General features: G+C 38.7%; 1 protein-coding gene and 1 pseudogene across 1 annotated transcript; one reads left to right on the forward strand and one right to left on the reverse strand.

Annotated features, from left to right (window-relative positions):
* Positions 1 to 5,311: 5,311 nt before the first annotated feature.
* On the forward strand, positions 5,312 to 6,238 carry LOC110138502 (olfactory receptor 4C45-like; annotated as a pseudogene).
* A 5,757-nt stretch (positions 6,239 to 11,995) lies between these two features.
* Positions 11,996 to 12,904, reverse strand: LOC110138503 (olfactory receptor 4C3). The gene has a single exon (XM_020895579.2). The coding sequence runs from the start codon at positions 12,902 to 12,904 to the stop codon at positions 11,996 to 11,998; it is 909 nt and encodes a 302-aa protein (XP_020751238.2).
* Positions 12,905 to 13,321: the final 417 nt, after the last annotated feature.

Raw genomic sequence — 13,321 nt, forward strand, 5'->3', positions numbered from 1 at the left:
TCATTGTGAAAGTTGAGAAATCATCAAAAAATTTCAGAATAAAGCTGATTTGAATGTTTGAAATTATGCCTAATATATCCATATTCTGTGTTGTTGACCATGCAAGTGAGTATATGCCACTTCATGTTTTTAATTATTAAGTTTGTCCTAAACCGCAGAGCATGGAAGCACCACATTTCTCTTCCCAACTTGTGTTTGAGATGGAGCCTTCCTCAGTCTGGGGTACTTAGAGTTTATCATGAGCAAAATCTCCTTATTGAAATGTTACTAACCTGGTCCTCCAACTCTCCCATCAGAGTACTGATCACAACAGTTATTGATGATTCACCTGCACCTGATGTATACTGACAGTGATATCAGAAAGAATCTATAATTTGATGATACTTTTAGAAGACAGGGAATACAGTTAAGATTGATTGAACTAAAGTCATGAAAATGTATAAGCATGATTGTATATTAACTGTAATGTGGTGTGAAGTTCTGAAACAAATGTCCAGTGTGCACATGTGACCACACACACTTGCACCCACATACACATACACTCCAGCGTGGTGTATGGTTTATCAAGCATCGATCTGGTATTAGCACACACTGCTCCACTGCTCAGACACTCAGTCGTGTCTGACTCTTGCAACCCTATGAACTATAGCGAGCCAAGCTCCTCTTTCATGGGATTATCCAGGTGAGAATATTGGAGTGGGGTGCCATTTTCTCCTTCAGGGGATCTTCCCCACCCAGGGATTGAACCGGCATCTCTTACATCTTCAGCACTGGCTGGCAGGTTCTTTACCACTGAGCCACCAGAGAGGCCCCAGTTCTTATCATTCAGTTTAGTTCAAGTTTCCAGTCCTGTTCAACTCTTTGTGACCCCATAGACTGCAGCATGCCAGGCTTCACTGGGAGTTCCCATACCAACTCCCAGAGTTTGCTCAAATTAGGGTCCGAGTTGGCGATGCCATCCAACTATCTCGTCATACTGATCATCAGATTCTCAGCAGGTTGAGATATTTAGCTACTTTAAGAAGACTCATATTTCCAGGAAAATAGACTGCTGGTGGGTGGGACTGTTTTTATTTTATCAAAACTTAGATAAACACAGGCATTACCTGAGTATAGGGGAATAAAGGGTAGGCAGGAATATTTTACCAGATGAGATTCTAATTTGCAAGGACATTGTTCTTCCTCCTTCCCTCAAGTGAATAGGTACAAAGTCATTTAATAGAATCTTTCACTGACGGTCACAAAACTTTTTTCTTTTTTTTTTTTTAACATTGATTCATCCCTTTAGACTGCAGAAGGATGGGTAGTCTTTAGAAAGATTTCTCCAAATTGAAGGAAAGCAAAACCCAGAAGTATATATAATGTGTAAAGCAAGGGGAATGAGTAATTTAACTTCTTACGCATGATACTGTCTACAGCACAGTCAGAAGTGGGGTTAAATGAGCAAGTGGGGGTAAAAGAGAAGTTGGGCAAGTCTCCAGCTACAGCCAAGACAATATCTCCCCATTCTAATTCACCTTACTTTCCATTAATTTGTGTTACTATTGGAAACACAACAGAAAATGTAGAAAACCTCATTGCATAGCAGAAGATTTAACTCAAATATGGACTCAAGTATGGACTAAACATACAGAGATTTCAGGAAATCCTATTCATGGGTTACACAAGGGCCATCGTATCTATGTGGAACCCTGCTGAAAACTGTCAGAGATGTACTCAGGTTGAACTAGAAAAATCAATGTCTGCTAAATGTTCCAATTCAATAGAAACAAAATAAATTAAATTTTAGGTAATTAAATTATTATTTTCATGTAATAACTTAGGTATCTAGTACCTTAAGGGTTTCCCTAGTGGCTCAGAGGGTACAGAATCTGTCTGCCATGCAGGAGATCCAGGTTCAATCCCTGGGTTGGGAAGATCCCCTGGAGAAGGAAATGGCAACCTACTCCAGTATTCTTGCCTGGAAAATCCCATGGATGGAGGAGCCTGGTAGGCTACAGTCCATGGGGTTGCAAAGAGCTGGACACGACTGCATGATTTCACTTTCACTTTAGCCTAGTGTTCACATGCTCAACAATAGCTTAATTTTTTTAAATGGGCAAAGGCCTTGAATATGTATTTCTACAAAAGAGACATACATATGAATAACAAATATATGAAAAGATGTTTAACAGCATTAACCATCAGGGAAATGCAAATCAAAACCACAATGAGATATCCCCTCACTGTTAGAATGCCCATTATATAAAACAAAAGGGTTGGCAAAGATGTGGAAAAATGGGGACTTTTGTCTTACTGTCAATGGGAATATAAATTGGTACAGACCCTTTGGAAAACAAGAGGGGGTTTCCTCAAAAAATCAAAGTTAGAAGTACCATATGTCCTGTAATCCCACTTTTGGGTATTTATTCAAAACAATTTAAATTAGGATCTCAAGGAAGTATTTGCACTATTAAGTTTATTTCAGCATTGTTCAATCCCTGGGCTGGAAAGATCCCCTGGAGAAAGGAAAGGCTGCCCACTCCAGTAATCTGGCCTGGAAAATTCCATGGACTGTATAGTCCATTGGGTCACAAAGAGTTGGACACAACTGAGTAACTTTCACTTTCACTTTTGAGCTTCTCTGATAGCTCAGTTGGTAAAGAATCCACCTGCAATGCAGGAGACCCCAGTTCGATTCCTGGGTCAGGAAGATCTGCTGGAGAAGGGATAGGCTACCCACTCCAGTATTCTTGGGCTTCCCTGGTGGCTCAGCTGGTAAAGAATCCCCCTACAATGTGGGAGACCTGGGTTTGATCCCTGGTTTGGGAAGATACCCTGGAGAAGGGAAAGGCTACCCACTCCAGTATTCTGACCTGGAGAATTCCATGGGGTCACAAATAGTCAGACGTGACTGAACAACTTTCACTTTTCTCTATCAGCATTATTCACTACAGCCAGGACGTGGAAACAACCTAAATATCCATCAGTAGATGAATGGATTTTCTAATGTGGTATATACTTATGTGGAAAATTATTCAGACTTTAAAAAGAAGGAAATCCTGCCATTTGTAACAACATGGATGAATACTTATGTCATTATTTTAAATAAAATAAGTCACTGATAGAAGGACAAATACTGCATAATTCCACTTATTCAATTGTATAAAATAAGAAAACTCTTAGTGGCAAAGAGAACAAAATTATGGTTTCTAGGGTCTGGGGGAAGGCAGGATTGAGAAGCAATTATTTAGCAGATGTGGGGTTTCAATCTGAGAAGATGAAAAAGTTATGAAGATGTTTACATGACAATATATTAATAAATGTATTAAATGCCACTAAACTGTGCACTTAAAATGCTAAATTTCATGTTATGTGTATTGTATGACAATAAAAGAATCAAGGGGAAGGGACAGACTTTGAGTGAGGTTGGCAGCAAACAGGAGCAAAGTTGTTAACTGTTGTGGAGAGAGCTGAGTGCATGGCTTCCTCTCTGTTCTGAACTTCAAGAATGCATTCATTTGGTTTAAAGGTAAAGGTTGATAACAAAGAAAGGTGATTCTGTGCAGGGTCCCAGCTGGATCTTCATCACCTTAGAGGCTGTGGGACAGATGACAGTAGTGGAGCCTCCTTTCTGTAGTGTTTCTATTCTCTACCTCTGTACTTCTTCGTACATGAGTGAGTAGCTGGGTGTGATTTTCTCACTGGCTACTCTGTGAAAGCCTAGGACTTACTGTAAATTCCCATGATTCTCTCTCTTTGTAAGGAGAATACCATGAGAATACCACAGAAACCATGAGAATCTGTCACCTAGGTACTCATCGCAGAGGAAGTTTATATGCTTATGACTTTTAAATTACTCAGTGTTTGGGAACTGGGAATCCTGTCATCTAAGTTTCCTCATAAAAACATCACAATATCACAGGATAAGCTGGCACATAACTTTGAAGACTGTCATTTCCATTCTCAGAGCAACCATAGCCTTTTGAACATTCATTCTGCCAGGGTCACCAATGCCAGAATGAGGAACAGAGCCCTGTCACCAAACTTTGCACTTACCTTACCAAGTCTCAGCCTTAATTATAGCCAGAGGCAAGTATTTAACCTAAGCTCAACTGCATTTCTGGCCTCTAATTGTTGTTTGTGGGAGCCAGATCGAAGCAAAGGAAAGTCAGTAAAGATTCCAACAGGGCCAAGTACTAATCCTCTAAGGACTTGACAGGTCAATGCACTACCAAGCCCTGCACTTTGTGAAAATCTATTTAAGCACTTCTCTAGAGTCAATGAAGAAAGAGTTGTAAAGAAGGACCTTGAAGTAAATAATAGCCACAGAGCCATGCACCAGCAAGCTGAAGATCTGTTTGGGACTCGCTGCTCATAAAGACTCTTTGGCAGAATTGATTTGAGAAAACCATGTCCTATCAAATAGATTTGATTTGCTTATACATTCTATAATTTCATGTACTAGTTATTCTTGATTTGAAGAATTTTTCATAATATTTTTGAAGATGGATTTATAACCTCACAAGAAGCCAAGAAAATGAGTCTAGTCAAAATTAAATCCTAGAACTACCACTTTCTTAACTAGCAGTTCATTTTCTGAGTAAATCAAGAAAATGAGAAAGCTGTCTAGAGACCAGAACTTCGATGTTCCTCTTGATAGTTTACACAGTTTATTTGCAGCTGTGGGGCAAATGCTGGTGGGAAGAAAGCAATGGCTGCTTAATTTAAAAACTGAGGAATCTACAACTAACTAATCCTGGTTAGTGACAACTAGTTCTTTTTCTGAAACTTAAGAAGGTTAACTTAATTTAGTCAATTTCATTTCACTGAGATAATTTTTGTAGTTAGATTCTGTGAATTGAAGGTTAAACTTTCTAAGAATGAATTTGAACATAATGATGAGAAGATATTAATAAACACTATAATGTTCCCAAAGGGCTTCCCTGGTGACTCAGTGGTAGAAGAATCCACCTGCCATTGCAGGAGACATGGGTTCGATCCCAGACTTGGGAAGATCCCTTGTAGAAGAAAATGACAACACATTGCAGTATTCTGGCCTGGAAAATCCCATGGACAGAGAAATCTGGCAGGCTATAGATAATGGGGTCACAAAACAGTTGGACATGGCTTACAGACTAAACAACAACAATGTTCCTTAAAAGATGCTGTTGAAAACTACAAGTTGCTTTACAAAGCTGTAGTTAGTATTTATGTATCACTAAATAGATTGATTCTGTATATATGATGAAATATTTTATGTTAAGTTTGAGACAGTCATTCAGAAAAGCTGTGATCTTTCCAGAAGGACCAAGATGAATTGATGGAAAGGATGAGCAACATAACAGAATTCATCCTAGTGGGTCTGACCCAGAATCCAGGAATGCAAAAGCTCTTAATTTTTTTTTTGTTTCTTTCTGATCACCTACTTGATCACATTGGCAGGTAACCAGCTCATCTCAGTCACCATCTTTACCAGCCCAGCCCTCGGTTCTCCCATGTACATTTTTCTGTCTTATTTGTCCATGATAGATGGTTTCTACTCTTCCTCCACAGCACCCAAGTTGATCTTTGACTTGATCTCTGGAAAGAACACCATTTCCTTCAGTGACTGCATCACTCAGGTCTTTGCTGAACATTTCTTTGCTGGAGATGAGATTGTCTTGTTGATTGACATGGCCTATGACCACTATGTAGCCATCTGTAAGCCCTTGCACTACATTACTGTCATGAACCGACCTGAGTGTGCTTTCCTGGTTGGGATGGCTGGAGCTTTAGGGTTTCTCCATGGAGGGATCCAGATTTTGTTCATGGTTCAGTTACCATTCTGTGGCCACAATGTCATTGACCATCTTATGTGTGATTTAATACCTCTCCTGGAGTGAGCCGGCACAGACAGCACACTCTGGGGCCCCTGCTTTCTGCCAACAGTGGGTCACTGTGTTTGCTGACTTGCTCAGTGCTGGTTGCTTCCTGCGCTGTCACCCTGCGCTCCCTGAGGACCCACAGCTCTGAAGGGCGTCGCGAGGCCCTGTCCACCTGTGCCTCTCATGTCACAGTTGTCATCTCAGTCTTTGTACCTTGTTCGTTCCTCTGCCTAAGACCCACGACCGCCTTCCCCATTGACAAAGCTGTGACTGTGTTTTGCACCATAGTAACTCCTATGTTGAACCCTTTAATGTACACCCTGAGAAATGCAGAAGTGAAAAATATCATGAAGAAGCTCTGGGTACAAATAATGAAAACTGGTGATAAATAAACCTTGTTTGGAGTATTCAGGTTAAAAAAAAAAACACTAGTGATGTTTATAGGAATTTATTTCTTAGATTAGTCTGGATCAGTTTTTTTTTCTTTTTCAGGGGCTCATATATTGTAATCAAGGGTTGATACCCATTAAGGCATAGTCGACACAGTGCCTACAGCCCACAATATTTTTAAGAGCCCTTGACATGTTTTAACTTTAAAGCAGCCAGAAAAATTAATATAATTTAAATTCAACTGGGATTAGAGTCCTCTATATAACAATGCAGTCAGAAAATATGATTTTTAATATTTTATGGAGGAAATGGTCCATGAGGATGAAAGTACCAAGGGCTCACAAAAGTCATAATGTTGCCCTGATAGTGGGTATGAAACAGATCAACAGCAATATTGTTGAACACTCATTATACCAAGCACTATAGCTAGAGTGAAGTTTTATTTTAAAAGAGGGAAAGTAACTATACATTAAAAAAAAGTAGAACAGTAAAGAAAGAGTATTCTAAAAGTACATTTGTCAAAGTATAATTTTTTCTGATCATCCTAGGTTTGAGAGGTTTATAAATGTTCTCCCACTACAGTAATTAAAAAAAAAAAAAAAACAACTTTTTACTTATCACATTCCCAAGAAGACAGGATTTGCACACAGAAGTAGTTTTCAAAAATTACATTTCCATCATTCCCTGTAGTATACCATAGTTCACACACAAAAAAAATTGGAAATAGAATATTGGTGAGCATAAAAGAAACATCATTTATAAAGTCTGTAGAGTTAAGGCAGAAAATACCTGTACATTAAAGTAGTTTTAGACTCCAACAGAGGAAACAAAAATTCTGAAAATGAAGTCATTCTTATGGGAAATTACCAGGGATTTAAGAACAAGTGTGTGTTATAGAGGGTTTCACTGGTGGTGGAGTGGGAAAGAATCTTTCTGCCAATCTGGAAACGTGGGTTCAGTTCTTGGTTTAAAAAGATCCCCTGAAGAAGGAATAGCAAGCCACTCCAGTATTCCTGTCTAGGAAACCCCATGGACAGAGGAGCCTGGGGGCTACAGTCCATGGAGTCACAAAGAGTGGGGCATGACCTAGTGGCTAAGCACAAGAACATGTGTCATAGAACTGGGCAACAATCGCAAACCTGTGTTATAGAAAATAATCTAGACCACAATGTAATAAAATTCCAAGAGATTCAGAAATAGTTGTTTTTAAATCAGAGATTAAGAGCTTTGACTCAAAAAGTCTTGCTTTCTCTTCTTGTCTATAGCATTAATCAGCCTTGTCAATGTTAGCAAGTTGTTTCACCTCTCTGTATTTATCATCTGTCAAAGGGAACTAATGTTATGCACTTGCTTAAATTGTGAGGATTAAATGACTTAATTGGTAAAATGAGTCTGCTGAAAATCTGAAATTGCTCAGACATTGTAGCCTTCAGAGATGCCACCAGAGCATAAGGGATGCTGGGGATAGTGGTTCCTGATGGAGGAGGTCAGAAAACACCACTGTTATTCACTAACCACAACCACAGGGAGACCAAACGTCCATCCCAGCCTCACTTCACTGCATGTCAGCCAGTGTGCAGGTCTCTGAATATTGAGAGCTAGTCCCTCACTGACTCTCTATTCTGGGATTAAAATGCCCTTAAATGTCTCTACAGTGACATGTGGGAGAGCTAGTGGGATCAGTTGTGAGATTCTTGAGCAGCACTTATTTCAGAAATTCTCACTGATGGTGGATCCTGTCCTGACTCCATCCTCTTGAAGAAAGAGGAGAAGGGACAACTCAGTTCCAGAGACCAAAAGGCCAGAGCTTGTGATTTCTGGGGAAGAGCTCAGAAACTTGCTTTCATGAGATTTCTCAACCAAGGATTTGAATATCAGGTGATGTTGGCTTTGCATTTCTCGTGTTCTTAGGACTTTATTATCAGGTTAGATCTCATTGTATATATAAAGGCTTTAAAAAATAGATATTTTATTTCACCATAACCTCCTATGAGCAATCATTTTGTAAATATATGTAAGCAACTGTGTGTTTAAAAAAAAATCACATTTATCTTTTAAACATCTAGTTGTAGTCCCCAAGATAGCTGGAATGAAATAGGATGATGTAAAAGCAAAGATAATAGTGACGATAATGATAGCTGTTTACTGAGCCCTTTCTGTGAATAAAGTCTTCATCTGAACACTCACTCATTTTATGTTTTGGAGGAAACAAATTTGAGACCTTAAATTATGTCTTTCTTTAATTTATCTCAAACTGTGGAACTTATATTTCTTCATTTGAACATAATGTGAACCTATGTTAAGAATGGTATGAATATAAATAAGTGAATGTTAGTGCAAAAAATTATGACAGCTTTTCTTGTATTTTCACCCTGTGCAAAGGGCTTTATATTCATTTTATTTAATTTTCACTATAGCCCAATAATTACAGTTATATTAATATTTCCATTTCATAAATTAGGAAACAAAGCATCAGAGAGTTTAATTATATTGCTAGAGATCAGTTATCTAAAGTTTGGCTGAACAAGAATTTAAATCTAAGCCCATGTGACCCACAGCCTTAGTGCTTTACCAAAACCATTTCGTATCCCCCTAATATAAACAGCCAATAAACTAAATTTCTCATGTTTCCCTTGAATCTTTAGAATTCTCTTCTCGAAACCTTTTGGCCTTCATCTGTTAACCAATTATAAAGTGGACTTTCTCTCACAGACCTGAAATGCATGAGTCTGAGAAGAACCAGCTAGGGACTGGGTGGCAATTACAAAAATGTTTGATGCCCATGTAATAGGAAATTCCTTTGAAATTATTTTATTCTCCATCTGCATTAGTTTATACATAACAATTGGCTTATATTTCAGTACTTTCCTTTGTTAATTTTTTTTAAATTAGAAAAGAGATTTGACATGAATATGTATTCATTCTGCTGTTGTCCATTAAAATATATACAAATAAATAAAATAATACTCTGCTTGAGGTAGGGGAGTTCAAGAGAGATGGTAAACCTTTTATTAAGTAGCTGAGCAATAGCCATGTAACCATGACCAGTGGAATAATAATGCCAGATATAGTTTTTGTTTTTTTATTTTTATTCCACAAGTGTATTTTTGACAATTCACTAGAATCCTATCACCTGTCAGATACAATGCTCTTCATAGTCTATCTCCTTTCATAAGGTCATAGGATTAGTGGCCCTGCTTTTCAATTTTTTAATTAAAATTTTTAATTATTTTTTTTAAATTAAAAGTTAAATGCAATTAAAAATTAAAATTTTAAAAATATTTATTTTGGCAAAAGAGGAGAGTGGAAAACTTGGCTTAAAACTCAACATTCAGAAAACTAAGATCATGGCATCTGGTCCCATCACTTCATGGCAAATAGATGGGGAAACAATGGAAACAGTGACAGACTTTATTTTGGGGGGCTCCAAAATCACTGCAGATGGTGACTGTAGCCATGAAATTAAAAGACACTTGCTCCTTGGAAGAAAAGCTATGACCAACCTAGACAGCATTTTTTCAAAGCAGAGACATTACTTTGCCAACAAAGGGCTGTCTAGTCAAAACTATAGCTTTCCAGTAGTCATGTATGGATGTGAGAGTTGGGCTATAAAGAAAGCTCAGCACCAAAGAATTGATGCTTTTGAACTGTGGTGTTGGAGAAGACTCATGAGAGTCCCTTGGAGTGCAAGGAGATCCAACCAGTCCATCCTAAAGGAGATCAGCCCTGGGTGTTCATTGGAAGGACTGATGCTGAAGCTGAAGCTCCAATATTTTGACCACCTGATGGAAGAGCTGACTCATTGGAAAAATCCCTGATGCTGGGAAAGATTGAAGGCAGGAGGAGAGGGAATGACGGAGGATGAGAATGTTGGGTGGTATGACTGTTGGATGGTATGTTAGATGGACATGAATTTGTGTAAGTGCTGGGAGTTGGTGATGGGCAAGGAAGCCTGGCGTGCTGCAATCCATGGGGTCACAAAGAGTTGTACACGACTGAGCCGACTGAACTGAACCGAACTGGGTCTTGCTTCTTGCACATGGTCTTCTCTAGTCCTGGCCTGTGGGCACTAGAGCCCTACAGCTCAGTAGTTATGGCTTGTGGGCTTTGTTGTAGTACGTGGGATCTTAGTTTCCTGACCAGGGATTGAATCTGGGCCCCCAGCATTGGGAGCAAGGAGTCTTAGCTGCTGGACCCCCAGGGATGTCCCTAAACTGCACATTATTGGATTTGCAAACTGAGGATCAGAAATATTTGCTTGCCTAAGATGCCTTGTAAACTAACAAAGAAATAATTTAGTCCCAGATAACTTTTAGAAAGATAGACGCTCAACCAAGTTTGTAGAAGTAGCTGAAGGAATAAGTGTAAGAGAAGAAAAAGATGATGATTAGAACAATTACCAAATTGTTGATGGTAATTACCTCTAGGTAGTGGGCTTATAAGTGGATTTACACACACACACACACACACACACACACACACACACACATGTGTGTGTGGGTGTTGCCAGTCTTATTTTCTAAATTCTGAGAGATATGTGTTTAGGAGGAAATATATTTTACATCATCTGGAAGATAACACTTCCTCTGTAACAGATTAGCAATAATTAATAAATCATCTAGAAAATTTCTGGTGGTATTTACTCATGTCTTTATTCCAGCATGTTGAAATTTTTCAAAAATGAGCAGTACTCATAAGATGGTTGAGCTGCTGTTAATCATAACTTGAACAACAGAAAGCAATTTGGCTATTTGCTATTTTAACTCTAATAAAAATAAAAGTGTTTTTTGAATTTCAACTAAAGTAAGTATTCTTTTCTGGAAAGCTTCCTGAGATTTAACTGTGGGAAGATGGCTTGGCTACTTTTAGTAAACCTCCCAATGATTTTATATTTTGTAGTTAATTAGAAAATTATCTCAATTATATTTTTTTTAATCTAACAGTAGAAATGAATTGTTAAAGGCTCAAAATCTGCTATACTTAGCTATTATTAACTACATCATCAAAATGTGGCAAAGTTAAGAAAGACAATATTTTGCCTAAGAATTGTGCAACTATTGTTTTTGTTATGCATAGAAGTTCAGGTAAAGCAATCTCATAAATATCTCTTGAACTCAATGATTCTTGGAGACTTGCTCAAGTTTGTGCCACAAAACAGTACGGGAAATGAGACTCAAACTCAGGTTGATCTGTCCCCAGAACTGAGATCTTACCCTCTTCTCTATTGTTGTAGTAGCTGCTGATGCCATAAATGGTGATGAGATGGAAGAGAAGCCAGACTTGTATGCACACAGACTACTACATATGGCTATGTGTGAAATTATTTGCTTTAAGTGCTTTGCGTCTCATTTCTATAACTCCATTGATTATCACACAGACTCCAATGATGTCAGCATAGATTGTCATTTAAGACTGGTATGATGGATCAAAAATAACTGATTCTGAGTTTTGTTTCAAGCAGTTCAAAGCTAGATAATTTTAATGAATCAATTAACCACATCAATAGTTATGGTTTCTTCATTTCTAAAGTTGGGTAATAATCATTCATATGATATATATTTCATATAGTTGTTTTATTATCAAAATATGCAATTCATATGAAAGACTAAGCAAATTATTAAAGTTCATGAAGATGAAAGAATGGATAAGATGGATTAAGATGTATATGGCAATAAGGAACAGGTTTTGGTTCGTTCCTCTTTCCAAAATAAAGTCATTTTTACTTCCTACTTTGCAACTTATTAGCTATCCGCAAGTTCTTACTGTGTGAATAACTTTGTCAAGGCATTCTTTACCTCTTCATTTCTCAGAGTGTAAATGAGTGGATTCAACATAGGAGTCAAGATACCATAAAACACTGCCATGTTTTTGTCTATAGATAAAGTAGATGGTGGGCGCATGTAAGTAAACATACAGGGCATGAAGAACAAGGCAACAACTGTGAAGTGGGCCCCGCAGGTGGAGAGGGCTCTGCGCCTCCCCTCTGCACTGTGGGACCTCAAGGAGTGCAGGATGACGAGGTAGGAGGTGGCCAGCAGGAGGAAGTTCAGCAGGCAGATCACGCCGCTGTTGGCCACCACCAGTAGGCCAATGACATACGTGTTGGTGCAGGCAAGTTCCAGCAAGGGGTACAAGTCACAGACAAAGTGATTGATCACGTTAGGCCCACAGAAGGGCAACTGCAGGACCAGCAGGAGCTGAACCAGGGAATGCAGGAAGCCCCCCAGCCAAGCTAGCCCCACCAGCAGGGCACAGAGATGCCTGGTCATGACAGTTGTGTAGTGCAGGGGCTTGCAGATGGCCACGTATCGGTCATAGGCCATCACTGTGAGCAGGATGATCTCAGCACCTCCAAAAAAATGAGCTCCAAAGAGCTGAGCCATGCAACCCTCGTAGGAGATCGCTCTCCCCTCATGCAAGGAGTCAGCTATGAGTCTAGGGGCCATAGAAGAAGAATAACAGGTATCAATAAAGGACAGGTTGGCCAGGAAAAAATACATAGGGGAAACCAACGTGGGACTATAGGTGATGGTGATCATGATGAGAATATTGCCACAAACTGTGATCCCATATATGGTCAAAAAGGCCACAAAGAGAACTCTTTGTACTTCTGAGTTCTGTGAGAGTCCCAGCATGAAAAATTCTGTGATATTGTGTGGTATTTCCATAGAGTCCAAGGACACTAAGGATGAAAGTCCAGTATTACCTATTAAGTCAAGAGAGAAACAAAATGTTACAAGATTTCCTGCAGCCAAACCCACTTCTTTTTATTTTTCTTAACCCTTTCTGTCCCAAAATTTGTGTACCAATTCATCCTGTTAACCACAAATTGTAAACAAGTCTGTTAACTTTAGCATCACTGGGTAATAGATGTCTAAGTTTTTACTTGAAAATAATTATTTAATTATCTAGAATTTACTTTGTTTCTACTGAAATGGAACATTTGGCAGACACTAATTTTCTAATTCAACCAAAGAATATCTCTGACAATTTTCAGCAGGGTTCCACACAGATACAAAGGCTCTTAAGAAATCCGTGAATACTTAGGATCTTCTGAAATCTCTGCATGCATAGTTCATACCCTT

The sequence above is a fragment of the Odocoileus virginianus genome, unplaced genomic scaffold (genome assembly GCF_023699985.2).
Source record: "Odocoileus virginianus isolate 20LAN1187 ecotype Illinois unplaced genomic scaffold, Ovbor_1.2 Unplaced_Contig_76, whole genome shotgun sequence".
NCBI classification, from domain to species: domain Eukaryota; kingdom Metazoa; phylum Chordata; class Mammalia; order Artiodactyla; family Cervidae; genus Odocoileus; species Odocoileus virginianus.

Bases quoted from the DNA above. Each gene is read 5' to 3' on its own strand.
- LOC110138503 (XM_020895579.2), bottom strand. From the start codon at position 12,904: ATGGAAATACCACACAATATCACAGAATTTTTCATGCTGGGACTCTCA.